At 41.0% G+C, this 26,269-nt stretch overlaps 1 protein-coding gene and 1 pseudogene across 15 annotated transcripts in view; one reads left to right on the top strand and one right to left on the bottom strand.

The window, feature by feature from the left end:
- Positions 1-26,269, top strand: part of ABLIM1 (actin binding LIM protein 1) — a 328,684-nt gene that overhangs the window by 64,287 nt on the left and 238,128 nt on the right. The window contains exon 1 of one of the 14 annotated variants that reach the window (XM_086377806.1): positions 22,760-26,241. The exons of 11 other annotated variants lie outside the window; for them this stretch is intronic. In XM_086377806.1, the coding sequence (XP_086233932.1) occupies positions 26,208-26,241 (34 nt within the window). In that variant the 5' untranslated portion in view covers positions 22,760-26,207. Of the gene's footprint in view, positions 1-22,759; positions 26,242-26,269 lie in introns of those variants that run through there. 2 more of the 14 variants (XM_086377795.1, XM_086377783.1) reach the window with 2 other exon arrangements.
- On the bottom strand, positions 1,903-23,137 carry LOC147344371 (protein LSM14 homolog B pseudogene; annotated as a pseudogene). Its single transcript, XR_015155358.1, has one exon. The product of XR_015155358.1 is annotated as a protein LSM14 homolog B pseudogene (transcript).

Genomic DNA, 26,269 nt, shown 5'->3' with positions numbered 1-26,269 from the left:
AGGCTCACTTATTCTAGTGAAATAGTGAAATTCAGATACTTGGTATGCAAATGTGAACTCACATATTTCTTTCTGGAAAGCCAAAGTGTGTATTCTATCAAGATTGCATGTTAATACAATTCTGATAGTTGACAAAGCTCTGTAAGTGACTCCACTTCTGGATGTGGATATGTTGGCAGTTGAACCAGTGAGAGGAATGGATGGGAAGTCCAGTGGGTATCCTTGACCTGGGTCAACATGGCAGTTCTTGCTCAAGTAAGTGTGTGTGTGTGTGTGTGTGTGTGTGTGTGTGTGCATCCCCAAGTATGTGTGAGTACACATGGTGAGGATGGTAGTACGTCTAGTTACTTTTTGCTAAGGTTTTATGGAACCTAAAGATTATATTATTTTAGGAGTCCTCCTTAGGTAAAATAATGAAAAATTATGACTACAAAGTTAGGTATAAAGATGAATGTTTAGGAAGAGAAAACAAATCACAAGAAATGTCAAATTTCTTTCTTAAAAGTGACAGATATCAAATATCATGCAATACAGAGCAACAGGCAGTTAAGTAGTAAGCATATTATGATATAACTTTGTAATACTTCTCCCCCTACATTTTAGATGGCATACTCTTGGATTGCTTCTTCACTTAACAACAATTTTATAATATTTTCTGTATAGGGAAAAGAAAAATGCTTTTCTTTTTAGCATAGCTTATTAAAGTTTACTTTTTGTATTGCTAGCAGAAATACATGAAACAAGCAATTTTGCACAGTTATACTTGCTGCTATAGTTTTGGATCTACAAATACCAGAATTTCGATAATTTTGATTTCACATAGTGTCTACTTGAAAATGAATGGTGCATTTGTAATTATATCTGTTTCATTATCAAGTATATTTATGGTAGGAGAGAGCTTTGGTGTTGATGAGAACTGAATCTCTGCTTCTGATTTTACATGTCTGGTGGTTGGAAGGTTTTTTCCATAGACCTTTGTACATTTTAAACCTTGTTTCTCCTCTAGTGCATGCATAATTTTTGTGTTGGATGCTGTGAGACACATTCTTATCACATGACCTCTGGTCTCACGTCTTTATGTCATGACACTGAGTCAGTGTTGTATGTGATAGGAGTGTCCATGGTAGTCAATTTTACGGGTGACAGCTAGCAATAATGTAACAATATGCAGAGGTGACTGTGAACCCCATCAATATATTCCACAAAGCCCCAAACTAAATGTTGACTAACTCAACTTCTCCTTAGCCAGATTCTTAAATATACTCTGTACCACTTCAACACTGACCTGCAAGAAGGGAAGTCAAAATGGAAAGAAGAGAGTCTTCAAAGATTCTGATTGAAATATCTTCACGTGTGTGTGTGTGTGTGTGTGTGTGAGTGTGCATGCATGTGCAGAAGTTTAACAGACTTATGGCCAAAAATATGAGGGTTCTTTCCAGGACTTTGAAAGGTCCCTACAAGTGAGAGTCTTTGTAGCTTAAGCATCATTAGCTTCATGGTAAATCCACTCCTGTTAATTATATTGGAAAACTTGTCTGCTGCCTCACTCAAGCATTAAGACACTGATGCTGGATTTTATCGCTAACTAGAGTAGAATTTTAGGGTGGAGAAGGCAGTGGCAACCCACTCCAGTACTCTTGCCTGGAAAATCCCATGGACAGAGGAGCCTGGTAGGCTGCAGTCCATGGGGTCACGAAGAGTCGAACACTTACTGAGCGACTTCACTTTCACTTTTCACTTTCATGCATTGGAGAAGGAAATGGCAACCCACTCCAGTGTTCTTGCCTGGAGAATCCCAGGGACAGGGGAGCCTGGTGGGCTGCCGTCTATGGGGTCGCACAGAGTCAGACATGACTGAAGCGACTTAGCAGCAGCAGCAGCAGAGTAGACTTTTAGGATAGGTAGATTTTATTCCTTTATTTCGTTCCTTCCTTTGTTCCTTCCTCCTTCCCTCCTTCCATTCTTCCCTCTCTCCCACCTTTCTTCAAATGTTGAGGGAGACTAAGTACTTCTTTTTAAAATTAACTCATTCAGTTTTGTTTCATTCTCTCCACTTGTTCCTCTACCCTTTCTTGACCTCCTCCTTCTCCAGAAATATACTATTTATTTTCATATGCATCGCTGTTGCCTCTAATTACCAGTTGCATGTGGTTTTGGGGTCCCATGAAAGGAGGGTCTCTTCATATTGCCTCATGCTTGACAAGGAGCCGTTTGTGGCAGAGGGTACCTGCAGAGAGGACATGACAGGTAGGAGAAAGCACTTTCAGGGTAAGGCTTCCTGTTAGATCAAGAAGTTTCGTGATGGCTTCAGAGGGTATAGCTATTTGACGGTCACGTGACAGTCCTGGGCCAGTGCCTGTTGGGGTGGTTTTGTTTCAGAATGTGTGCCAGTAGCTGGACCACTTTATCTAGAGATAGCTCAGCGTGCACTTTACCCTGGCATCCTTCTCGTGGTGGTTCCCCTATTAAAATGCTGTTTTCCATATGGTTAAGAAGCTTTTAATAAGATTTCCCATCCCCAAGACTTTTGAGTTGTCCATATTTTGCCTTCACCGCTATCTGATGATAAAAGACATGCCACCAAAATAGGCTTTGAAAAGTAGCAATTAGCAAAATAGTTTAGTAAAACATTGAAAACCCTGTGGGATATTATGGCCTTTGACTGCACTGTCCAGGTGGTAGCCGCACATGGCTCTTGAGCTCTGTTGAAGGGGTAGTATATTGGGCTAAATATATTTTGATATATTGATTTAAATAAAATAATTATCACAATTGATTTCACTTGTTTCCTTTTACATTTAAAAATAATTTTACTTGTTTATTTATTTTTGGCTATGCTGGGTCTTTGTTGCTGTGTGGGCTTTTCTTTAGTTGCAGAGAGTGAGGGCTATTCTCTAGTAGTGGCGTGCAGACTCCTCATTGCCATCTCTTCTCACGTTGCAGAATATGGACTCCAGGGCACGCAGGCTTCAGTAGCAGGCTCAGTAGACGTAGAGATTGAGCCCATGTCTCCTGAATTGACAGGTGGATTCTTTACCACTGAGCCACCAGGGATGCCCCTTTTACTTCTGTAATGTAGTTACTAAACAAATTTAAATGACACATGTGGTTCGCACTGTATTTCTACTGACAGTGCTGCTCTCTCACAGGCCATTCTGTGTGACTGAGAATTTATTACTGGTCCCTCACCGACTTATTGGAAGTCCAGGGAGAGGTTGTTTTGGCTTCCCACAGGATTGGGCAGGGTTTTTATTTTTTTTTTTAAGTTGAACGAAACGCTGAAACATAATGAATCAGAGGAGTAGGCCATTCTCTTTATAGTAATTGAGTTAATAGGATAACGAAACCCCCTTGGGGATGTAGCAAGTTCAACAACAAAGCAAGTTCTCTGCTTTTCACAAAATATTTCCCCCAAAGGTTATCTCTTATAACCTTACCTCTCCCTATCGTAAGTGAGCAACTGTGTTGTGTGTCTCTAGCCTCAAGCTTCATCACACTGGCATCTAGAAAGAGAATAGTTTTTTCCTCCTTTAGATGGCAAGCCACACTTGGTGTACTCCTCCTGTGAAAAGGATCCCTTGGGATTTGTCACTGCCTGTTGTGTTCGGCTCCAGCATATTGGAACATGCATTGACTTGTCAACTTTTCACCAGTAAACATTTGTGGTGATAATAACTCATAGTTAGGATTATCCACTGATAAGGGTGTACCAGAAAACTCTGACAATCATTTGGTACTGATGCTACTAATACAATGCAGTTTATGTAACTTGGATGACAGAATGAATCTTGGAAAGAAAAAAAATCAGGTCTTTCCTAGAAGTGTCTTGTGCCTAAATCAATTCAATTCCCAAAGTTTTCCTAACCCTTTGAATTTGCTGAACTTACTTTATGTCGTTTTCCATCCCCTTATCTAATTATAGATTGTTATTTTGTACGTAGTAGATACTCAACAGATTTTGGTTGATTGATTTTCAGATTCTGAGGGTGAGATCGAGAAGGAGTGTAGTCTTGGACTTGAGATTCAGGTTTGAAGGTTTGAATTTGACTTGGTGATTTTTAATGGATCCAATTCTTCATGGTAAGAATGATGACTGCCTTGTATTAGAGGTTTCAGGGTAATACCCAATGAAATGTATTAATAAATAATTTGATCCACACCCCCATCCCTCTACCCACAACCCTGCCCTTGCACTGAAGATTTCTGCACATAAAACATCTCATAAAATTTCAAACTTCGTGTTATACTTGCTGGTGTTAAGGTTCCCTGCATAAATTACAACGATGTCTTAAACAATTGTCTTTGGAAGATACAGTGGCTTCACTTCTGATTTATCTTGGCACTAAGTCTTAAAGGGGTTACTTTTGGTTTTGTGCCCATCTTGCACCCAGACTTTCTCATCCAGGGTCTGAGTAAATTTTTGTTGAAAGACTTCTTCCATTTTCTTTCTATCTGTCTTCTGTATTTGCTTTTCCCAAACCATCTCTAGTTCTCCCCCTTTTCCATCATCCTTATTCAACAGGTTCAACCTCTGCAAAAAAGAAAAGGGTTTTTTTAAAGAATATTTCCTCCCATTTCAGCTACTCAAAGTCTGTCTTACCCTCTTAATATATACCCTTCCTGGTGGTGACCCATCCCCTCAGGGACCCTGGGCATTAACATCTGACTTTGGAATATAAGATCATGTCCAGCAGGTACACGTGTTGTCTTTGAGAACCAGAATATCCTAATTTGCATGCTCAGTTGCTCAGTCGTGTCAGACTCTTTGTGACCTCATGGACAGTAGCCCACCAGGCTCCTCTGTCCATAGAAATCTCCAAGCAAGAATTCTGGAGGGGGTTGCCATTTCCTTCTCCAGGGGATCTTCCCGACCCAGGGATTGAACCTGCGTCTCCTGCGGTTCCCCTGCAGGTGGATTCTTTACCACTGAGCCACCAAGGAAGTCCCTAATTTAAAGTCAATTTATTTACCAATAAATTGCATTCATTTTATTGTATAGTTTATGTGGTAACTGCTTTAAAACACAGCTCAGACTGGTTGGTTCTAGTCAAGTCAGAATTCTGCCTGTCTTGTTTTAGCATTTAAAAAAATTCCCCATGTTTTTACCTAGAAGTCTTAAGCATGCACACACATACCCTTTTATCTGCAGTGGTGTAAATACATCTCTCCCTGGAGGTCATGACATGAACCAGATACTTCTCAGCTGATTCTGAGCTGATTCTTCATGTGTTTAGTCTAAGAACTAGACCTGACGCTAATTAAAAAGAAAGGCAATGTCAAATTTTTGTTTCTTATTGCCTCGCTTGTTTAAGTATCTCATTTTGTTTAAAGTATTTTGGTGAGGGTGCAAATTTTTGGCACAGTTACCCAGTGTTTTTAAAAAGCCTTAAGACTGGTGTACACGAAAGGAATTATAAAGCAGCTTTTCCACTGCAGCAGATGAACTATTCATGAGTGTGTCTTTGAGAACCAGAATTCACTGAAATTGGACTTGACTCCTTATTAGGGTCAATGATCCACTAAATCGTTATCCTTGGAAACAATCTGTGGATTCTCTTTGTGGAAATAGCCTTTAACAAAGTGTACTTTCACATTCCCAGGCATGCCAGAAAAAAAAAGACACTGGCCCCCACTCAGGAAGGGAGAGACTGATTTGCCCTGCTTGCTACTTTTTTTTCTTTTCAGAATGACCAAAGGGAGGCTTTGCCTATGAATCACTTTATTGAAAATGGTATGAAAAATAAATGAGCTAGAAGCAATTTAAAGCAAAGCCTGAAACTGGGCATTAGGACAGCTCTGCCAATAGGTAATACATAATCTAAATTCTAGTTTAGTAGCTGGCCAAAGCAGATTTACAGATAATGCCTGCTCATGAAAATATTCTACTGAGAACTCTAAGGTACTTTTTTACAGTTTATGTTGCCATGATTTAAGCTCTTGTTACTCCAAGGTACTCCAGAGATGCAATGTTATAAGCGGTAGAGTGTGTGTGGCAGGAAGAAGCAGGGAAGGAGAGAGAAATTGCTTAAATCACTGAGTAACTACAAAAGCCAAACAACAGAAATGCCAACTACAGGTGGCATATGGCAGCCTGAATTTAGGCTCACAGATAGAACCCATGTCATTCAGAAGTTGGTCCTTGCTGATGCTAACCACACCTAGAAGATGTTTGTGTTTCACGGGAGCAAAAGTCAAATATTTTTAAATGGCATTCCTGGGCATGTGAGTGTACACTGTGCTTACTATTTCTACAAAGAAAATCCACAGATTTCTCTAGGGGTAAAGATTTAGCGGGTACACTGGCTCTGAAAAGGAGTCAAGCTCACTCTAGTGAAAAAACGGGTAACTCTTGTGCAAGAACTGGCTGTCCACCAGAGGGCAGCAGCGGACATGCCCCTCTGCTTGGAACCTCTGCGCTGTGTTCGAATGAGTGAACTGATAAAACTCCTTAAATTCAATACTTTATTCTCACAGTTCAGTTCAGTTCAGTCGCTCAGTCATGTCCGACTCTTTGCAACCCCATGGACTGCAGCACGCCAGGCCTCCCTGTCTATCACCAACTCCCAGAGCTTGCTCAAACTCATGTCCATCAAGTCTGTGATGTCATCCAACCATTTCATCCTCTGTTGTCCCATTATCCTCCTGCCTTCAATCTTTTCGAGCACCAGGTCTTTTCCAATGAGTCAGTTCTTCACATCAGGTGGCCAAAGTATGAAGTTTCAGCTTCAACATCAGTCCTTCCAATGAATGTTCAGGACTGATTTCCTTTAGGATGGACTGGTTGGATCTCCTTGCAGTCCAAGGGGCTCTCAAGAGTCTTCTCCAACACCACAGTTCAAAAGCATCAATTCTTTGGTGCTCAGCTTTCTTCACAGTCCAACTCTCACATCCATACATGACCACTGGAAAAACCATACCCTTGACTAGATGGACCTCAAAGGCAAAGTAATGTCTCTGCTTTTTAATATGCTGTTTAGGTTGGTCGTAGCTTTTCTTCCAAGGAGCAATCACCATCTGCAGTGATTTTGGAGCCCCAAAAATAAAGTGTACTCTCACAGTACATAATGTAAATTAAGATCAAATTCAACCAGCACTTACAGCATGTGTAATGTGTAAAGCACAGACCAGGTACTTTGGAGGCAAAAAAGATGATTAAACCCTAAATGGCATAGGAGTTTCAAAGGACAGTTTCTTGCAGTCTTTAAGCTTGAGAGACAGACAGCATATACTGGGATCCTGAGGCTGCCATTGTAGGTGATGCAACCTTAGGGAAAGTTTCTTCATCTTGATCAGTCCTTGGTTTCTCATCCATAAAATGGGTACAATAATACCTGCCACTTCATCCACTACTAGTTAAACACAGACCTACTGGAAGACGCATATATAGAGAAGCAGTTCTATAAGGCAAAGCGGTTAGACAACCTGCTGTAGCAGCAGAAGGTAGTGTGATGAATGTAGTCAGGGATTGGAAGTGATAGCTTCAAGGGAGAAGTGGTCTTTAAGCTGAGCATTGAAGACAAATAAAATTCTTTTGATCATTGGGTGGAAAGTATGTCTGTGAGGGAGGAAGTATGAAGGATGAACAGAAGAAGCATAGATAATTTTATTTCTAAGTTTGTAAACTCATAGTACTATATTTCACAAAGGCTATTCTGTGGATAACTATTGTTTTATTCAGTATAAATTATATATAATAGAGTTTCTCTGTTAGTGTTTACAAATATCTAAATTAGTTTATTTAGCTACTCCTGAAATCCATATATTTAAAAGCAATGGTATCTATATAATTTCTATTAAAAAATCAACAAATAATTAAATATTATTTTTAAGAACAAATGGCTTGAGAGTTGCTAAATGCCTAGTAAATGAAAGTGAATTTTAATTGGTATTGTTGATTTCTTATTTATATGAAAACTTCTAGGGATATTAAATGTTTTATCATTATGAAGTGTTTTTATTCTTACTCATATATTGTTTAATGTATAGTCATGGTAGACTTTTGGGTAAAGATAAGAAACGTAGAAAACATGGATGATAAAATACAAATGAATCACTTTTGTAATTAACACCTTTTTAAATTCTGCAAACTCTATGATCTTCACCATGTTCATGCATTTCACTCATCTAAGTAAAATTCTGCTGTAAATCACTGGACTACCTATGTTTCAAAAGTCAATGTTTTAGAAGGATAATTAATGAATGATTATCTGCAATTTATTTTTTTGCTTACTAGCAGTAAAGATTTTCCTTACTTATAATGTGGTATTTAGAGAGAAAAGCTTGGAAATAACAGGCTGAAATCTTATCTTTTTAGCTTACCATTAAAAAATAAATTATAATAAAATAATAAAAGTAGTAAAAGTTGAATGTTTAAGCTTAAATATTAGAATTCTAAGCATCTACCTGATCATGTTGCCATATACAAAGTTAAAATTCATTGTACCTTTATTACTCAGCATGTTTTTGAAGATTTCCATAATAAAAAAAAAATAAACAAAATCGTATAATGAACTTCACATGTCCATACCCAGTCTCAGTTAGCAACACTCTGCCATTCTTGTTTGATCTAAATTTCCACCCCCTGTATTGTTTTTTAAGTTACTTTTTAAAGGTGTAATTGGCATACATTGAAATGTGGAGATTTTACCTATAAGATTTTTTTAAATGGATATATCCATATCATTCCTATCACAATATTATCACATATAATTCCTATCACAATATCCACATCCCCAGGTATTCCCTTGTGTCTTCTGTCGGTGATTCTCTTACCCCTAGACAACCATAGTCCTAAATAGATTTGCCCCTTCTAGAACTTCATGTAAAGGATTTGTACTCTTTTTGTATAAAGCATTTTTTGCTCAGCATAAGGTCTATGTGACTCACCCATGTCCTTGTATGTATAAATAGTCATTCCATTTTACTGCTAAATATAGAATTCCACTATACAGCTACACCACAACTTGTTTATTCACGCTATCAATAGAGATTTGACTTTTTTATATGACTTTTCACTAATATGATTAAATCTTCTATGAAAATACTCCAAAATGTCTTTTTGTGGATTTTTTTTTTCATTTCCTTTGAATAAGGATCTAGATGTGGAATTGCTGGGCCAAGGGGCGGTGTATGTTTAACTTTATCAGAAAATGACAACCCTTTTCCTGAAGTTGTTGTACCAAGTTATATTCTCACTAGCAACCTATTAAGAGTTTCGGTTGTTTTACATCATCAACATTTAGTGCTTTAATTTGGTAAAGAGGCATCTTATCGTGATTTTAGTTTGCATTTCCCTGATAACTAATTATTTAAGAACTTTTTCGTGTGCTTAATGGGTATTTGCATATCTTTCTTTGTGAAGTGCCAGTCAAGTTTTTTTCCCCCCAGTATTAAATTGTGTTGTCTCCTTATTGAGTTGTAGTACTTTCTAAAAATATATTCTGAATACAAGTTCTTTGTCTACTTTATGTTTTGCAAGTGTTTTTTTCCCTAGCCTGAGATTTGCCTATTTAACAGTCCCTTTTAATGAACAGAATTTTTAATTTCAATGAACTTTAATTTATCAATTGTTATGGTTTGTGTTTTTTTGTATCCTATGTATTCAAGAAATCTTTGCCTAATCCCAAGGAAGAAAGGTATTCTATGTTTTCTTTTAAAAGCTTTGTAGGTTTGGATTTAGGTTTACATCTTCCATTCAACTCGAAATAAATTTGTGTGAACTGTGAGGGAGGGATTGAGGTTTAATTTTTTCCCACATGGATAGTCAATTTTTCCAGTTGTTGAAAAGTCTCCTTTCCTGGTTGCATTGCCTTGGGACCTTTGTAGAAAATCTATTGAAGTTTTACATTTATAATTTTACTTGTCAGTTATACCTCAGTAAAGCTGGAAAAAGAAAAAAAAAATGTATTAACTTGGTAGGATTCTTTGGTAGAATTAAGAATATAATCACTAAAATAAATTTTTGCTTCAGTACACTATCACAAGCAACGTTTTTGACGTTGATTCAACCAAAATACAAAGCAGTTTCATTACCACAAGGATTTCTTGTATTGCCCTTTTATAACAGATATAACTGTTTTTTAAAGTTTATTTTTTACTTCTAATGAGTACTACTGTAATTCTAAGTAATGTGCTGTGCTTAGTCGCTCAGTTATGTCTGACTCTTTGTGACTCCACGGACTGTAGCCCACCAGGCTCTTCTGTCCATGGGGATTCTCCAGACAAGAATACTAAAGTGGGTTGCCATGCCCTCCTCCAGGGGATCTTCCCAACCCAGGGATCAAACCCAGGTCTCCTGCATTGCAGGTTGATTCTTTCCTGTCTGAGCCACCAGGGAAGCATAATTGTAAGTAATATATTAGCATTTGCATTTCTTTCAACAATGTCTCTTAAACTAGGAACCTTATTACTCACTTCTAGAGTTTTATCAGTTTTAATTCTACTGTTGATTGTCTTTATAACTCTAAATTATATACTGCTATATTTTATCTGAGTTTAGACACTATCTCCTGACTCCTTATGATGGGAAAGGAGGAAATTCCCAGTCCTTCACCTGACTTCTCTTCTCTTACCCACTTTTTTCTGCCTTCTCACTACTCTCCTCTATACCTTACTTTTACATTGTCAAGGTTTATAATATTGTAAACCTTCTAACTTTCAGGCTTTCCTGTTTATTATAGGTTGATTTTGAATTCTGAAAAACCAATAGAAAGCATTTATAACATTGAAATTATGTAAATATTCTTCACTGCAAAGCAGGTATGTGATTGGACCTGTAAAGGAGGAATTCTTTGGGGCACCAATTCTGTTTTGCTCTAAGAGGATGTTCAAGCATCAGCAAAGGCTCCTTTTCCATAATCCTTTTTTTTGCTCAAAATTATGTTACTTTAGTTGCACCATGATTTTTTATGCAGATGTTTAATTTATACAAAGCTTTTACTCTTAATTCTGTTTTATTCTTGCTAGGCAAAGTGAATATCATCACTAAAATTCCCCATTTTCTTGCTTACACTAACTTGTTGAATGAGATTTACTTTTGGACTCCTGACCATGTTCTAACCATATTTCTAGATCTATTGCAAAGCTGTCATTGTGGGATTCCATTGCCCTCCCCTGGCCTACCAACACCACCATCATTTCATTCTTAAACGTATTCTACATTTTCTTGAAACCTATAGTTTTTTGTTTGAGGATAAATTTTTCCTTTGGAGTCAAACTTTTTTTCAGTTAGGATGCATGGGAGGTAAATGGGATCCTTGCATATCTGAAAATGCTTATTTTGCCCAGGTGCTTGATTGACCTGGTATACATGTGCAGATTCAAAGCCATGTTTCCCCAAAAACTTTAAAGGTTTTGTTCCTCTGTCTTCTGAAATTCAGAATGTCTGCCAAGTCTGATGGCAGCTTGAGTCCTTATCCTTTCTTGGTAACCTGATTTGGACTCTGATAGCTCTAAGGATCTTGTTTATATCTTCAGAGGTTTGAAAGTCTACCGAGATATGTCTTGCTATTTGTCTTCTTCATCCTTCTCAGAACCTGGTTTGCCCATGCAATATGAAGACCTGTGTCTTTCTTTGGGTCTGGGGAGTTTTTTTGTATTATTTTTTCCCCTCTTGTCTGTATTATCTTTCTGAGATTTCTATTAAATGAATACTGGGCATCCTTCATCTCTCTTAATTCTTCTTTCATATTTTCAATCTCTTTTATATATTGTTCTATGTTCTTGGAAATCTTCTGAAAGTTTTCTCTTCGCCTGCCTATTAAATTTCTTTCTATTGTCACAATCATTTTTAATTTCCCCAAACTCTCTTTTTTTCCAATTGCTCCTTTAATCTTTTCCCACTTTTATTTCATGGATACAGTGTGTTCTCAAATCCCTCAGAGGATATGAATTGAATTTGAATTTTTATTTAGGTCCTCGTATGTTGTATGAATTATTTATATTCTCTAGAATCATGTGGTTATATTTTCATCTTGGTGCTATTTTGTGTTGTGCATTTTCCTCAAATGTCTAGTGATTCTTAGTTGTTTCTTCATAGGTATTAATAAATTAATAGAGGATTAATAAGGAAATTTCTATTTGGGAATTAATTTTTCCCTGTGTTTTCTTGCTGGTGTCATTTTCTTCTCTAGTTTCATATTCTGCATTGCCTCTGTGCAAGAGATCTCTACATTATAGTCTTCAATACATTTAGTAATACACTGATCTAACATAACGGTTACTTTCAAGTCCGTATCATATACCAAATGAAATGGCAAAACAACCTTTTAAAACCCCTAGAAAGAGTATGGAATTTTATATCAACATGGAAAGGTTTTCAGATCTACGTTTAAAAATTAATGTCAGGAATAGCTGAATTACTAAAATTGAAAATTAGGGCAGTCTACATTAATGAGGTTTATTAGACTGACGATGTGTGGGTTTTCATTTTCATAGCAAATGGCACTCTCACTTTCAGTCTTGTTCTGTTCCTAGGGTATCCTGGTTTAGACGCCCAGGAACTTAATTCTGATTCGTTGTTTGGAGCGTTCGCACACACCCTGTGTGAAGCCCACACCTCCTGACGTGTTGGCTCTGTGCTGCCCTCCCTCCCTCCCTCCCTCCCACTCTCTGACATTTCCTGTGCTGCCTCGGGGGGCTGAGTGGGCTGGCCGGGGCTGGCTCTCGCCTCCGGGCGGTCCTGCTGCACAGGACAGCTGTCTGGGAAGTCCAGTGCCAGCTCCCAGGGCTCAGCACCTCACCGCTCAGGAGCATGTGCCTCTGGGCACAAGAGGCCTCGCAGGCGGCCAGATTCCAGTTCTTTCCAGTTCCAACTTTTTAGTACTGTAGTCATTGTTCATGTCCCTGACTCAGGCTGGTTTTAGAAGTACCATTTAAATTTTGTTAAAAAGCCACCTCAGAGTGACCCCACCTGAACTCGTGGTTAGTGGGGGCAGGGAAGAACCTAGGCTGCGCAGACTGAAAAGAAAAGGTCTTGTCTGGAAATCCCTCCTCTTCAGTCTCCCTCCAGAGTGGTCTGGGTCACAGGTGTGAGAGATTCAGATTATTGCAGATTCTTGCTTCTTACTGAACCCAAACTGGATGAGAAGGCCTCAGCCCGGCTCTAGGGCTTAGTGACAGTGGAGGAAAAGATCTATTCATGATCAGCTGTGAACTGAATTGTGTTCTCCCCATAGTCACACTGTGATGCTCTACCTCCACCCCCACAGGACCTCAGAATGTAAGTGAATTTGGAGATAGGGCCTTTGAAGATGTCATTAGCGACTTCTCTGGTGTCTACTGGTTAGAAATCCTCCTGCCAATATAGGGGACACAGGTTCAATTCGTGGTCCTGGAAGGTCTCACATGCCGTGGGGCAGCTAAGCCGGTGCACCACTACTGAAGCCTGTGCTCTAGAAGCTGGGAGCTATAGTAAGAGAAGGCACCGCAATGAGAATCCCATGTACTACAACTAGGGAGTCAACCCTGCTCGCTTGCTGCAACTAGAGAGAGCCCTCAGTTCAGTTCAGTTCAGTGGCTAAGTTGTGTCCAACTCTTTGCAATCCCATGGACTGCAGCACACCAGGCTTCCCTGTCCTTCAGTATCTCCTGGAGCTTGCTCAAACTCACGTCCACTGAGTCAGTGATGCCATCAAACCATCTCATCCTCTGTCATCCCCTTCTCCTGCCTTCAATCTTTCCCAGCATTAGGGTCTTTTCCAATGAGTCAGTTCAATGAGAGAGCCTTCACAAAGCAACAAAGACCAGTGCAGCAAAAAAAAAAAAAAAAGATGTCATTAAATTAAAATGAGGTTGTTAAGGTGGGCCCTCATCTAATATGACTGGTGTCCTTATAAGAAGAGGACATTGGGACACAGAGGAAGAGAGAAAGACACACGCAAGATATGCACACACACAGCTAACCCTGTGGGGGCACAGTAAGAAGGTGTCTGTCTGCAGGCCAAGGAGAGAGGCCTCAAAAGCCAAGCCTGCCAGCACCTTGAGCTTGAACTTCCAGCCTCCAGAACCATGGGAAAAGAAGTCTCTGTTGAAGTCACCCTAGTCTGGTATTTTTTTTGTGACAGCTTTCAGAAACTAATACAGAATGTTTAGTCAATATATCCTGATTCTTTCCCTGTTGCCCTCAGGGCCAGAGGAAGCAAGCATTCACTGGGGCCTGGATAAGTGGTCCTGATCACTCGATTCTGAACCTGTGTATTTGACTTTATGACACGACTGCTGTCTAAGAATGGTTTTGACTAGTCTTGCTGAATTCTGAATTCTTTGGATATCAAACTTGGATGGAGAGCTGGTGAAAGAAATCAGAGAGACTGTAATTAGGAGAGTTTCACAGGTGTGCAAGAATAACACTGTGTAAGATGTTAGCTGAGATGTGCTGATAAGGGCTTAGTTGACACAAGCCGCAGCAATACAAATCTGGACGTGCTGGTTTGCCAAAGAGGCTGACGCCCCAGTAAGACCTTGACTTCAGATATTAAAACTGGAAGTTCCTTGGTTCGACTGTAAAGAGCTTCATGTATGGAAACCTTTTAGCAGAATTCTTTAATCTGAAAAACTGGAATCCTGATGGACCTCGTTCTGACCTAAGTTTCAGGCTGTGGACTTTACATCATTCATTCACTCTCTCTGTGTCTCAGTTTTCTTTACCTAAAAAGAGAGATAATTACAGCTCTCCATTTCACTTGATTATGATGTTCTAGGCATCAATTTTGAGAAAGAGAGTAAATTTCAGAAAGACCTTTAAGATAAGGTCTTATCTTTAAGATAAGAGAAAGTGATGTAGCCTCCTTGAACCTCAGTTTCCTCATCTATAAAATGGGCACAGTAATACTTGAAAGAGTATTGTGAGTGTTCACTGAGAACATTCAGAAACCACCTTGGGTTAATCCTTGCATATTTTAAGAGCTCAATACATGTTAGCCACTGATGATGACTTGATGATGACTTTACTAACAAGAGGTGATTTCGCTGCTCTGATGCGCTCCTGACATATTATTATTCTGGCTAGTGAAAGGAGCATCTACCTTAAGACTTAGGTTGGTTGAAAGCGTCTAACATGGGAGGTATAGGATTTAAGAGAAGGTATGGGCTTCCCTGGTGGCTCATTCATTAAAGAACCTGCCTGCAATATGGGAGACCTGGGTCCGATCCCTGGGTTGAGAAGATCTCCTGGAAAGGGAATGGCTACCTACTCTGGTATTCTTGCCTGGAGAATGCCATGGACAAGAGGAGCCTGGTAGGCTACAGTTAGTGGGGTTGCAAAAGAGTTGGATATAACTGAGCAACTAACACTTTCACTTTTCAAGTGGAGATAGAACTACAGAATGAGGTCTTATTCCTTTAACCTACAAGTGCTAAAACCTTAGTATGTGCCATAAAGTAGCATTTCTCTAACTTTAACATGCACATAAATTCCCTAGAGATCTTGTTAGAAGACAGATTCTAATCCAGTAAGCGGGAGCAGAGTTGGATGTTGAGATAGATTCTGCATTTCTAACCAGTTCCCAGGTAATAGCGAAGCTGCCACTCCAGGTCAGGTTTGAGCAGAAAAGCAGTGGAACTATCACCCCAATCTGTCAATTCCAATTCCAATTCTTTTATCAACCAATTATTATTTTCTATTGCTTTACATTAAACTTCAGAACAATCTCATTTTTAATCTTAAATTGGCAGGGCTCCTCTTTCCCATCCCTGGCCTTGCTAACACTTAATTTTTTTTTTTTAAACAAAATAAGAGTAACAACAATGACAGTGACTAATGTTTATGTAGAGGTTACTATATACACCAGGAACTGTTTACTGAAATTCTTACGACACCTCATAGGGTAGGTGCTTTAATTATCTCCATTTTATAGGTGAGAAAGCTGGGGTACATATAGGTAAGATAATTTGTTTCGATACTTACCTAGTGCATGGCAACTGGGATTATTTTAGGAGTCTATTTAAATACTGGAGAAGGGAATGGCAACCTACTCCAGTATCCTTGTCTGGAGGATTCCATGGACTGAGAAGCCCATGGCAGGCTATAGTCCGTGGGCTCAAAAAGAGTCAGACACGACTGAGTGATGAAAGATGTAATGTAATGTTATTTGAAGGATTCTTTGTAAATCAGAGGCTCTAGGGATAGCTGGAATAGTTCAGTCTAATTTATCAGTTTTTGTTGCTCACACTGGTTTCATCACATTTTACAAAAAGTGGAGCCCACCTTCCTGGAGCCGGTGACTACGATATTTATCCAGGATGCACTCCCAGGCTGACTGCAGAGGCTGTTATCCTGATGAGTACTAGAGCGGCCCTGGGGCTGAACCCCACGCAGTGAGCTCAGCTGTGGCTGGCTAAGTAACAAGATTTTAAGAATGAAGATCACAGCAAGCCGGATGGATCCTGCTTCCTTGCTAATTTGAGGGTAAATTCAAATTTTATCAAGCAAACATTGTTTTCTATGGATTTGCACTCAACTTCAGAAAGGTTTTATTTTTCATCTTAAATTAGCAGGGCTCTGGCTGCTTTCCTGTCCCTGGCCTCTCAATTTAGTATTTTTAAAATGTTGAGAACAAGAGTAAGATCACTACTTCATCTGTGAGCCTGCTCCTAGAACTGCGGGCAGTTCCCAGAAGAGTGGTAACAGACAGACCCGGGCGCGTTCCTGAATGAGGACAGTGTCTGTTAGGAGCTGTGTCCTCTGCAATCTGGGGACAGTGCTTACTCTGGAGAACGTGACTCAGAGCCCATGGTTGTCTGTAACCCTGGCTGGGCCAGTCACTTATTCTGCAACCTGGGATCAGTCATAGATTTTCATGGTCTTTATTTACCTCCTTCCTAACATGAAAGAAATGGACACAATGGGAATTTTTCAAAGCATATGTTTTTAGCTATGAAATCCTCTTTCAAACAAAAGTTCGTCTGGAAGCCCAGGAAATAAATTAGATGAGCTGAAATTTCTCTGGTGGAAGTTGGGGCAGAGCCAGAGTCAGTCATATTTTTTCTAATCCCTCACCAGTCCCCAAGAAGCCTCAATTTTCTGTGTATGAACTTGAAAACAACTGGACTAATGATGATCTGAAGGCTCCCTCTAGCTTCCACACAGTCTGTGCCTGAGTTCTCAGGGGAATAGGGCTTGGAGTATCAGAAGGCTACCATTGGGGAGAAGCATTTGACTGCTAAAGGCAATTTTGTCTTTGAACCCAGTGGTTGATTATTGTGTTATTGTGCAGTCTCCTAGTCATGTCCAACTCTTTACGACCCCATGGACTACAGCACGCCAGGCCTGTGTCCCTTCAGACCAGATCAGATCAGATCAGTCGCTCAGTCTTGTCCGACTCTTTGCAACCCCATGAATCGCAGCACGCCAGGCCTCCCTGTCCATCACCATCTCCCGGAGTTCACTCAGACTCACGTCCATCGAGTCAGTGATGCCATCTAGCCATCTCATCCTCTGTCGTCCCCTTCTCCTCTTGCCCCCAATCCCTCCCAGCATCAGAGTCTTTTCCAATGAGTCAACTCTTCGCATGAGGTGGCCAAAGTACTGGAGTTTCAGCTTTAGCATCATTCCTTCCAAAGAAATCCCAGGGCTGATCTCCTTCAGAATGGACTGGTTGGATCTCCTTGCAGTCCAAGGGACTCTCAAGAGTCTTCTCCAACACCACAGTTCAAAAGCATCAATTCTTCGGTGCTCAGCCTTCTTCACAGTCCAACTCTCACATCCATTCATGACCACAGGAAAAACCATAGCCTTGACTAGATGAACCTTTGTTGGCAAAGTAATGTCTCTACTTTTGAATATGCTATCTAGGTTGGTCATAATTTTCCTTCCAAGGAAAGTTACCATCTGCCAAAGTTTGCCCAAGTTCATGTCCATTGCACTGGTGACGCCATCAGCCATCTCATTCTTAAAGTGGAAGTGGCTGGTTATTAGGAAACCTAAAAAGGTTTAAGTAGGCATCCTCAGTGTTATTTTGAAAGATTTAAATGCATGTTGTTTTGTTTTATTTTTTTGCTCTGTCATTAAACATACCTTAAACTAGACTTATCCTCTTTTATTTGGAACAGAGTAGAAAGATTTTTGTTTTCTTTTGGCTTTTGATTTTTGACTAGGTTTGTAGAGGCACCCCACTCTAGTACTCTTGCCTGGAGAATCCCATGGCTGGAGGAGCCTGGTAGGCTGCAGTCCATGGGGTCGCAAAGAGTTGGACATGACTGAGTGACTTCACTTTCACTTTTCACTTTCCTGCATTGGAGAAGGAAATGGCAGCCCACTCCAGTGTTCTTGCCTGGAGAATCCCAGGGACGGGGGAGCCTGGTGGGCTGCCGTCTATGGGGTCGCACAGAGTCGGACACGACTGAAGCGACTTAGCAGCAGCAGCAGCATAGAGGTGTGATGTATGTAGTTACAGACTAGTCCGACTCCCTTTGCCAAGTAAACAAATGATTTTAGAAGAGATGAAAATTGAAAGTGGGCAGAAACAAACCATTAAGATTTTCAAATGTCAATGGGAGGACTTCCCTGGTGGCCCAATGGTTAAGACTTTGCCTTTCAATACAGGGAGTGTGGATTCAATCCCTGGTCAGGGAGCTATGATCCCACATGACTCTTGGCCAAAACACTAAAACATAAAACAGAAGCATAAAACAGTAAAAAATTCAATAAAGACTTTAAAAATAGTCTCCAACAAAAAAAAATCTTAAAAAAAAAAGTCAATAGAAAAGTCTTTGGAATTATTGGCTTCCATGAGACCATAAATAAATGATCCCTTTCCTTAAAGATTAGATATGAATGTTTTACTGTCAGTGAATTGTTAACTAGACAGGATAGTACAGAATGTTAAGTTGAATTTACAGTTTCCCAAATTATGCTGGAGATTTGAATCAGAGACAGTGGTTTGAAATAGTATTCTCATTCTCATTAAAATGTGGCATATTCTCTTCTCGCTAACTTTGAATAAAGTTTCCAAAGAGAATACAGCTTTCAAACTGGTTGCTAGTGGTACACCCTGAAAGATGCAGGTGATACAGAATGGTGTGGTAACATCTCCAGGGCAAGTATTCTAGGTGTTTATCCATTTTCCTGCCCTCTCGCAACAAAAAATCCCATATAAAATGTAGCCTGCTGTGTATAGCACAGTCAATAAATAGCCTTCTTTCTCTAGGGGTGAAGCTGCAAGTGGAATGTTTTGCCATCACAATGGTCATACGTCACTTGTGAGACAAATGATAATTAATGTGAAAATTATAAAAATCCAGACTATGGTCAATCATGATTTAACTTAATGTTTGGTGCTCCTATAATGAGACAAAAGTAGAATTTCCTCATTCTGCAGTAATTTTTTTTTTTCATCTTAGACTGTATCATTGCAACTTTTTCAAAGGCACAGAAAGAGTGGAATCCCCCAGTTCCTGCAGTCTGTGTCAAATCAGACAGGAAAGAGAAATGCCTAGTATTTTGGCAGAGAGTAAGGAATATTTTTTAATCCCCTCTAGCCTAGCCCGGTAGGCTGGGTGAGACTGAGAATGAGGGCAGATGAAAGACAAAAGCGCGAGAGGAGGGAAATAGCAAATCCATGGCTGTGCGCTTCTTGGCTGCAGAAAAGGCGATGTAGGAGGTGTCTGATGACAACCACTAAGCACATTCTGCTTTGAATTAGTTCCTCTTTATTTGAAAAGGTTCACACAAATAACAGCATTGATACTGCTTAATTGCACACAGAGTGATGTGGAGAAGGCTCAAGGATATTGCGGTTTAGCCTCTTGATCGCACCTCACTGTAACACAGTAATGAACAGGTGGACCTGAGTTCAAGTCCCTGTTCCCCTGACCACTAGCTGCAACTTTGAGAAAAATTACTTTCTCTCTAGGCTTTGCATATGTTAAAGAAAGGTTGATAATACCCTTCTTCCAACCACTTACCTATTAAGGCTGTTATGTTAAGAATGCTTGTCTTAGTCCCTGGTATAGAATAACTGCTTGAAAAATATTAGTCCAGTTTTGGGGTGCTGGTGGCAAATATTAAGGGTCAGCATCCGGCAGTGATGAGGATAACCTTAAATTCAGGTGATGGATTCCCATGTACCAGCTACCCTATTTCTATCCAGCTTATTGTTTGATGTGGGGAGTCCAGTTTATTGAAATTTCACTTAAAGTCCTTTTTGACAAGTATTGGCCAAAAAAAGAGGAAAGGAAAAGAAAGAAAAAAATGAAGGAAGGAAGAAAAAGAAGAAAGAAAAAAAAGAAAAAGATAGAAATTTGGGGTGGCCCTGTTATCTGTTAACTCTTCTGATGTAGATAGAGCAGGTATTATTTGCCCATTGAACAGATTTAGAAGTTAGTTTGGTGATTGGCCTAGGATCACTGGTGAGTTACAGTAAGGCCAGAACAAGAAAGGAGTTGGGTCTATCACAGACTTAAATGAACTTATGGTTGCTGGACGGAAGGATGGGGGAAAGGGGTAGTTAAGGAGTTTGGGATGGACATGTAAAAACGGATAACCAACAAGGATCTACTTATAGCACATGAAACTCTGCTCAATACTATGTGGCAGCCTAGATGAGAGGGGACTCTGGGGGAGAATGGATTTATATATACGCAGAGTCGGACACGACTGAGCGACTGATCTGATCTGATCTGATGGCTGAATGCCTGCACTGTTCACCTACAACTGTTACAGTGTTATTAACTGGCTATAACCTAATACAAAATAAAAAGTTAAGAAGAAGTGGGGTCTAAAGTAAGTGTCAGATGGCAACTCCAGTATGAGCAGGGAACATTGTTGTACACGGTGGGCGTGAGGTCGGGGGAGCAGTTTGCCGTGATGGTGGTCCCTTCACTGCAGCCTTTGCAGAGACAGGTACTAGCCACTGACTAGGTCTCTTTGTGAAGGAGACGAATAGTGGAGAATCTCATGAAAACATCATGTGATTCAGAAAAATGATTCTTCTGAAATCAATCTCCCATATAGTCTTCAGTATTTAGGCTTTTTGCAAAAAACAGTAGCAGACTTCGATGTATTCTTACTTTTTATACTGCTAAATTTATGTTTTGGATTATCCCTACCATTGTCTCAGGCATGGAGATGGCCTTGACACCTTCTCTGATTCGTTGATTTGCCTGAACTGTTTAATATTCTTGAGGGAGTTTTAGCATCCTGGCTATGGTCTCTGACTCAGACTGCTTGTGTCCAGGTCCCAGCTGCATTGCTTTTTAGTGGAATGACCTTGGGCAACTTCTCTCTGTTGCAGCTGCCTCATCTTTCTGATGGAGATGGTAATGGTACCTGCCCCAGAGGGTTATTAGAAATCAATGAGAGATTCTTTGTTCAATACATGCAGAGAGTGAGCCCCATGTAAATGTGAGCTGTGAATTATAATAAGGCTGTTCTATTTGCAGTTTATGAAGCTGAGATACATCACATCCATATAGGCATTGTTATTATCTTAGTAAATTCTATAAAACTTCATTTCCAGTCACAAAAATAATGACATGGGATCCACTTGGAAATCATCGACAGAAGCTGGCTCGAGTAGCACAGAGATCATTGTATGCCATAAAGACCACACCAATCCAGATGAAGCCACCATCAGATTGCTTTCTGTTTAAGTGGTGGTGAACTGCAAGTTCTTTTAGTTCTTTTTTTTTGCATTTGCCAAATGAAATTTGGTTCCGCCTTCAAAGTCAAAGCTGTCCAAGAAAGGTCACAAAGTGAGGATCACACTTTCACTCTAGAACCCTTCTGCAGGACACCAAAACCTTAGAATTAGGCTGTGCACAGCTGAAAAGGAAAAATAGGTTAGAATACCTCAAAGCGGTTTCCCATGTACACTTCCCCAAACAAGAGGTTCTAACTCAGACCACGTCCAAGTTCAGTTCAAAACGTAAGTGGTAGCATGGACTTTCCAAACTCGGTAAATGAAGTGACCATGTCTCCCCCAGTAAGCGCAGCATTCTCCATCGTCCTTGTAGACACGGCCTGGCACCGGTGCCGCTTCAGCAAGAAACTTCAGCCACCTCCATACACCCTGCCAGTTCCAGCTCTGTGGGAAGTTGGGTTATGGTGGGTTGCACCGTTGCCCCTTACCCCTCGAAATCCACCCCAGAAACTACAGCCTCGGAGGAACCTCCCTGACACCCCGAAGGTCTCCGTGTTGAGCTTCCTCTTCTCAGCCCACGTCGTCCGCCTGGAACTGGTCTTGAGTTCAGAGGAGATGTTGTCAAAGGACTTGGACTTGTAGTAGCACCAGGGCCCCAAGCGGTCCTCCTCAGCAGGGGCCTCTTCACTCTGGGTCACCACGTCCAGGTCCTTCTCTTCCCCTTTCTCAGCTTTGTCATCTTGAAAATTCAGTTTCTTCTTAAATTCCTTGTCCAGCTCTTCTCGGCTGAAGGCATCTGCCCTCTCAAAATCAAAGTTGCCTTCAAACTTGATTGTGTTTTCCTTGATGTTAGTTAGACAGCTTTGCCCTCCGGAGCTGTTCCTTGTTCATCTGTTCCCTGAGTGCCTCCTCTGAGGTCTTCTTTTCTCTGTCATTCACCTGCCGTTGAGTTTGCACAGCTGCCTCTGAGCTACATCGGTGGCGGCCTTGCTGCGGGTGGGGCTGGGCACCTGTTGAGCTGCATGCCCATGGTGCCCTAGCCAGGTAACAGCTTCTTGGAGTTCAAGTTATCAAGAGATCCAGTCTGGATGGCCTGCTCCACCATGGGGCTCTTGCTGACTGAGACAGATGGAAACCCAAGGAGGCCGGCATACTGCTGGCTAAGCAGGGAGCTAGCCACCAGCTGGCTGTAGGGTGGCATGCCTCAGAAGGGGCTGTAAGGCACCTGTGGCTGGAAGGATGAGCCCAAACCAAGCCCAGGGAAGATTGAAGGACAGCAGGATCCTGAGGGAGCGTGTGCTGAGCTTTTGGAGGTTCACACACAGTAATATCTTTGACATCACTTCCCCAGAAGATGATGTACTCATAAATCTCCTCTCTAGGGGGGTGGAAGGCCTATCTGTGGGACGGTCTTCAGTACCAAAGGACCTCACTTTGGCAAGCTCCACGGTGGCGTTGTCCCAGTTGATGGTGTAGAGGATGCCCTCGTAGCGGATCTGTGCCTTGGAGATGACGCTGATCTTGCTGCCCAGGTTCAGGGTGCCTGAGGAGCTGCTCATGGCGGCGGTCGCCCAGCCAGGCCCAGCCCACTCGCCTTCACGTGGTGGCCTCGTCACCCTCTCCTCGCGGCCATTGGTGCCGCCTTACTGCCACCCGAGGGCCTGCCTGGGGACCAGGGGGCCTCTTTTAGTTCTTGACATTGTTCTTTCTCATGGAGTCAGTGGCTGAGCTTGGGTTGGGGCAATTATCCGGGCGTATAATCAGATAACATTGGAACACAAGTTCAAGGGAAAAGACAAATCAGTCTTAACTTTTTTCCTTCCTGTGCTTTTCTCATTAGGGTCTAGGGGGGGTCTTCTTCCTTATTGAATATGACCTTTTGAGAAATTTAGTTTCCATCTTTCCCAATAGAATCATTCTTCTTAGGGAATTAAATTTGCTTCAAGTTTCTGTCTCTTCTGCTCAGTTTAAAAGATGAGGCCAGGGCCCTGTGGGTGTTTTGTTATTGATATCTGCTATTTTTTACTCTCAGCTCTGTCGTTAAATTGTATTATGGTAGGCGGCATCTCCTAGGCCCGGTCTTTTAACATAATTTGCCTTAAGATGTGTTGTTTGCCTAGGAACACGCAGTATCTATGTTCCAAGCATAGCATCACTGGGGACCAGACTTGACTTGCAAACAGAACCAGGCACTGAGGCCTGTGGTAGCCACCTAGATAACAGGACTGAATGTTGCCGGTCAGAATTCTCCTCCTTGTATATTCTGTGTGGCCTTGGCAAGTTCCTGAATTCCTCTGGCTCTAAGATTGCTCTCTGATCTCTACATTCCTTGCTAGCCCTCTACTTCGTTAGTGCAGTTTCCAAACTCAGTTTTGTGGTCAGTTAATCTTTGTGTTGGGGTTGGGCATTCTCTCATCGAATAAATTTAGAAAATGCATCTTACTTTATTTTTCTCTCAAAGAGTTACAAGGCACACATGCTTATCAAGGTCTCTGAGAAGCTCCATGTTGAACAATGCTTAATGAAGCATTTCTCAAATATAGGTGAATATGTAATTTTTTTATTGGTTAATTTTGGTTTCCTGGGAAGACTTCTGAAGAGCATCTTTTGGGAAAGATTTCTGCTGCAGTTTCCTCAGGTGACTGAGTTATGTAAGGTAAAGAACACACAGCAGTGTCTCTGATTTTAGAATGACAATGTAAGTGTACCATTGCCTTTTAATTGGAAGACAGTTGTGTAAACAGTTTTTAAGCAATAGGTGTCTGCATTCTGATAAACTGCCAGAGTATCTCTGGTTCAGCTAACAGAAGTCAAATTTGGAGGCCCACGAACAGGAAGGAACTACTTTATTGGCTAACTCTTCAAAAAGTCAAAGTTTCCATGTTGAATCATGTCCCACCCCCTCTCGGGGCTGTCCTGCCTTATAAAAGGCAGGGAACCCAGGCAAGTAGCTAGAATCCTGTTTTAGCCTCAGAAAAGTGCTACAACACTACACATGGCTTCTTCTCCTCCCTTTCATTTAAAATCAGTTAGGGATTATGAGATTTCAAAGAAATAGGAAAAACTAGCTTTCATTAGAATTGAAATGAAAACTAATGAGAAAAAAAATGCAACTATAAAAGACTTATGTTCTATCCTTATGGTAACAATCCTGAGACACTAACACAAAAGCATTAGGGCTAAACTCTGAAATCAGTCATGAGCATGTTGGGCATTAGGCGTAATCAGAAGATTTCAATAAATGCAACTGGCCTTTTGGCAGCAGCTAACATATGACAGCTCTGCAAAAGCCAAGCATTTTATCAACGAGTGGTCCAGTTGTGATCTTTTGCCTGGCGCCTGGTGCTTTGGCCAAGTCAGGAGGATGTTATCAGGGGTACAGAGTTCCAGGCAGTGGCCTGGACTCAAGGAAGGGAGGGTGGGGTGACCCCAGAGTATGGCCCAAAGCCATTTCAAAACAAATCAAAAAACCCACCTAGACGGAGAAGAAAGTAAGCTGAGAATGTTGAATTAATCAAGCTTTATATTTAAACAGTGTGATCACGTAGTCTTTCCTTTTCATTGGGTAAATTATGTGCCTTATGTTAAATTACTGTTTCAGAATGGGTGCTGGAGTTTGTGTCTCTTGCAGGAATCAAATGATCTGCTCTCACATTTAAAACAGTTATGCTAGTTTCCTTCTACGTCTTAGCCTATAAATGCATCTGATGCTGGGGATATTTGTCCTAAGTATCTTTTCCCATTTAAACAGTCTTCATAACATTTCTAATTTGCAAAAGCCTTGGTGTTCAAAAATAACTGGGAAAAAAATTGGACTGTGGGTGGTGGGTAATCCAGCCCTGCATCAGGGCATTACTGATTACTAAAGGAAAAAAATGCCTCTTTCCTGAACCTTACCGGATGGGGCCATTGTTTTCAGACAGCCTTTACCTAATACAAAAGGACTCAAAGTCCATGACTGGCCTCAGACCAGCATTTTGTCTGGGAACAACATCCAAAGCCATGATGAACAACCAGGCTGATAGTAAAATGAGCCTCCCCAAGTTGGAGTATTTTTGTTAAATCCTAGTACAAAAAAAAAAGTACTAAAAGCCCATCTGGTGAGATGATAATTCATTAAGTGAAAAGAAGAGGCAGAAGGCTTGGGAAAATCGATCCTTTTCTTTCTTTGTCTCCTGTGTTTGAGTTATTGTGCAATCACAGAGATATAAATCTGGATTCAGAGCAGCGGAAAACCCGTGGAACGTTTTGGGCATGTTTTAATAGTGTCTTTGCAGCAAGGATGGTGTTCTGCAGCTGTGATGTCAGTGAACTGATGTGCTGTTTGGAGTGGTCTTTAGAATTAGCACAGGAGACAGAGTGGGGAGGGTCAGGAGATGAGGACTCTGTGCTGGAGGAAGGAGCTAGACTCCAGGAAACTCCTCATTCTTCCTGAGCTGCTGTGACACACCCTCGGGGTGGCACACCCTCCCTGGAGTCCAGCTCAGCCCACAGACTCATGGAAGGAGAACCAGGGCCCAGGCCTCCCCTTTGAGGAGTGGATGCAGCGCTTCTGTGTGTCAGCCACCTCAGGAAGGAAAGCTGAAGCCTTAGAGCTTTGTGCACGTGACCTGGGAACCCATTGAGCTCATGGACCCTCATCACATCCTCGAAGACCACCGAGGTTTGGCTGTCTTTTTCATAAACTTGTC

This window comes from Bos grunniens, chromosome 26, assembly GCF_055505025.1.
Source record: "Bos grunniens cultivar Pamir isolate PY7600 chromosome 26, Bosgru_T2T1.0, whole genome shotgun sequence".
Taxonomy (NCBI): Eukaryota; Metazoa; Chordata; class Mammalia; order Artiodactyla; family Bovidae; genus Bos; species Bos grunniens.
The sequence above is the reverse complement of the archived record's forward strand: the minus strand, read 5'-3'. Positions and strand labels throughout refer to the sequence as shown.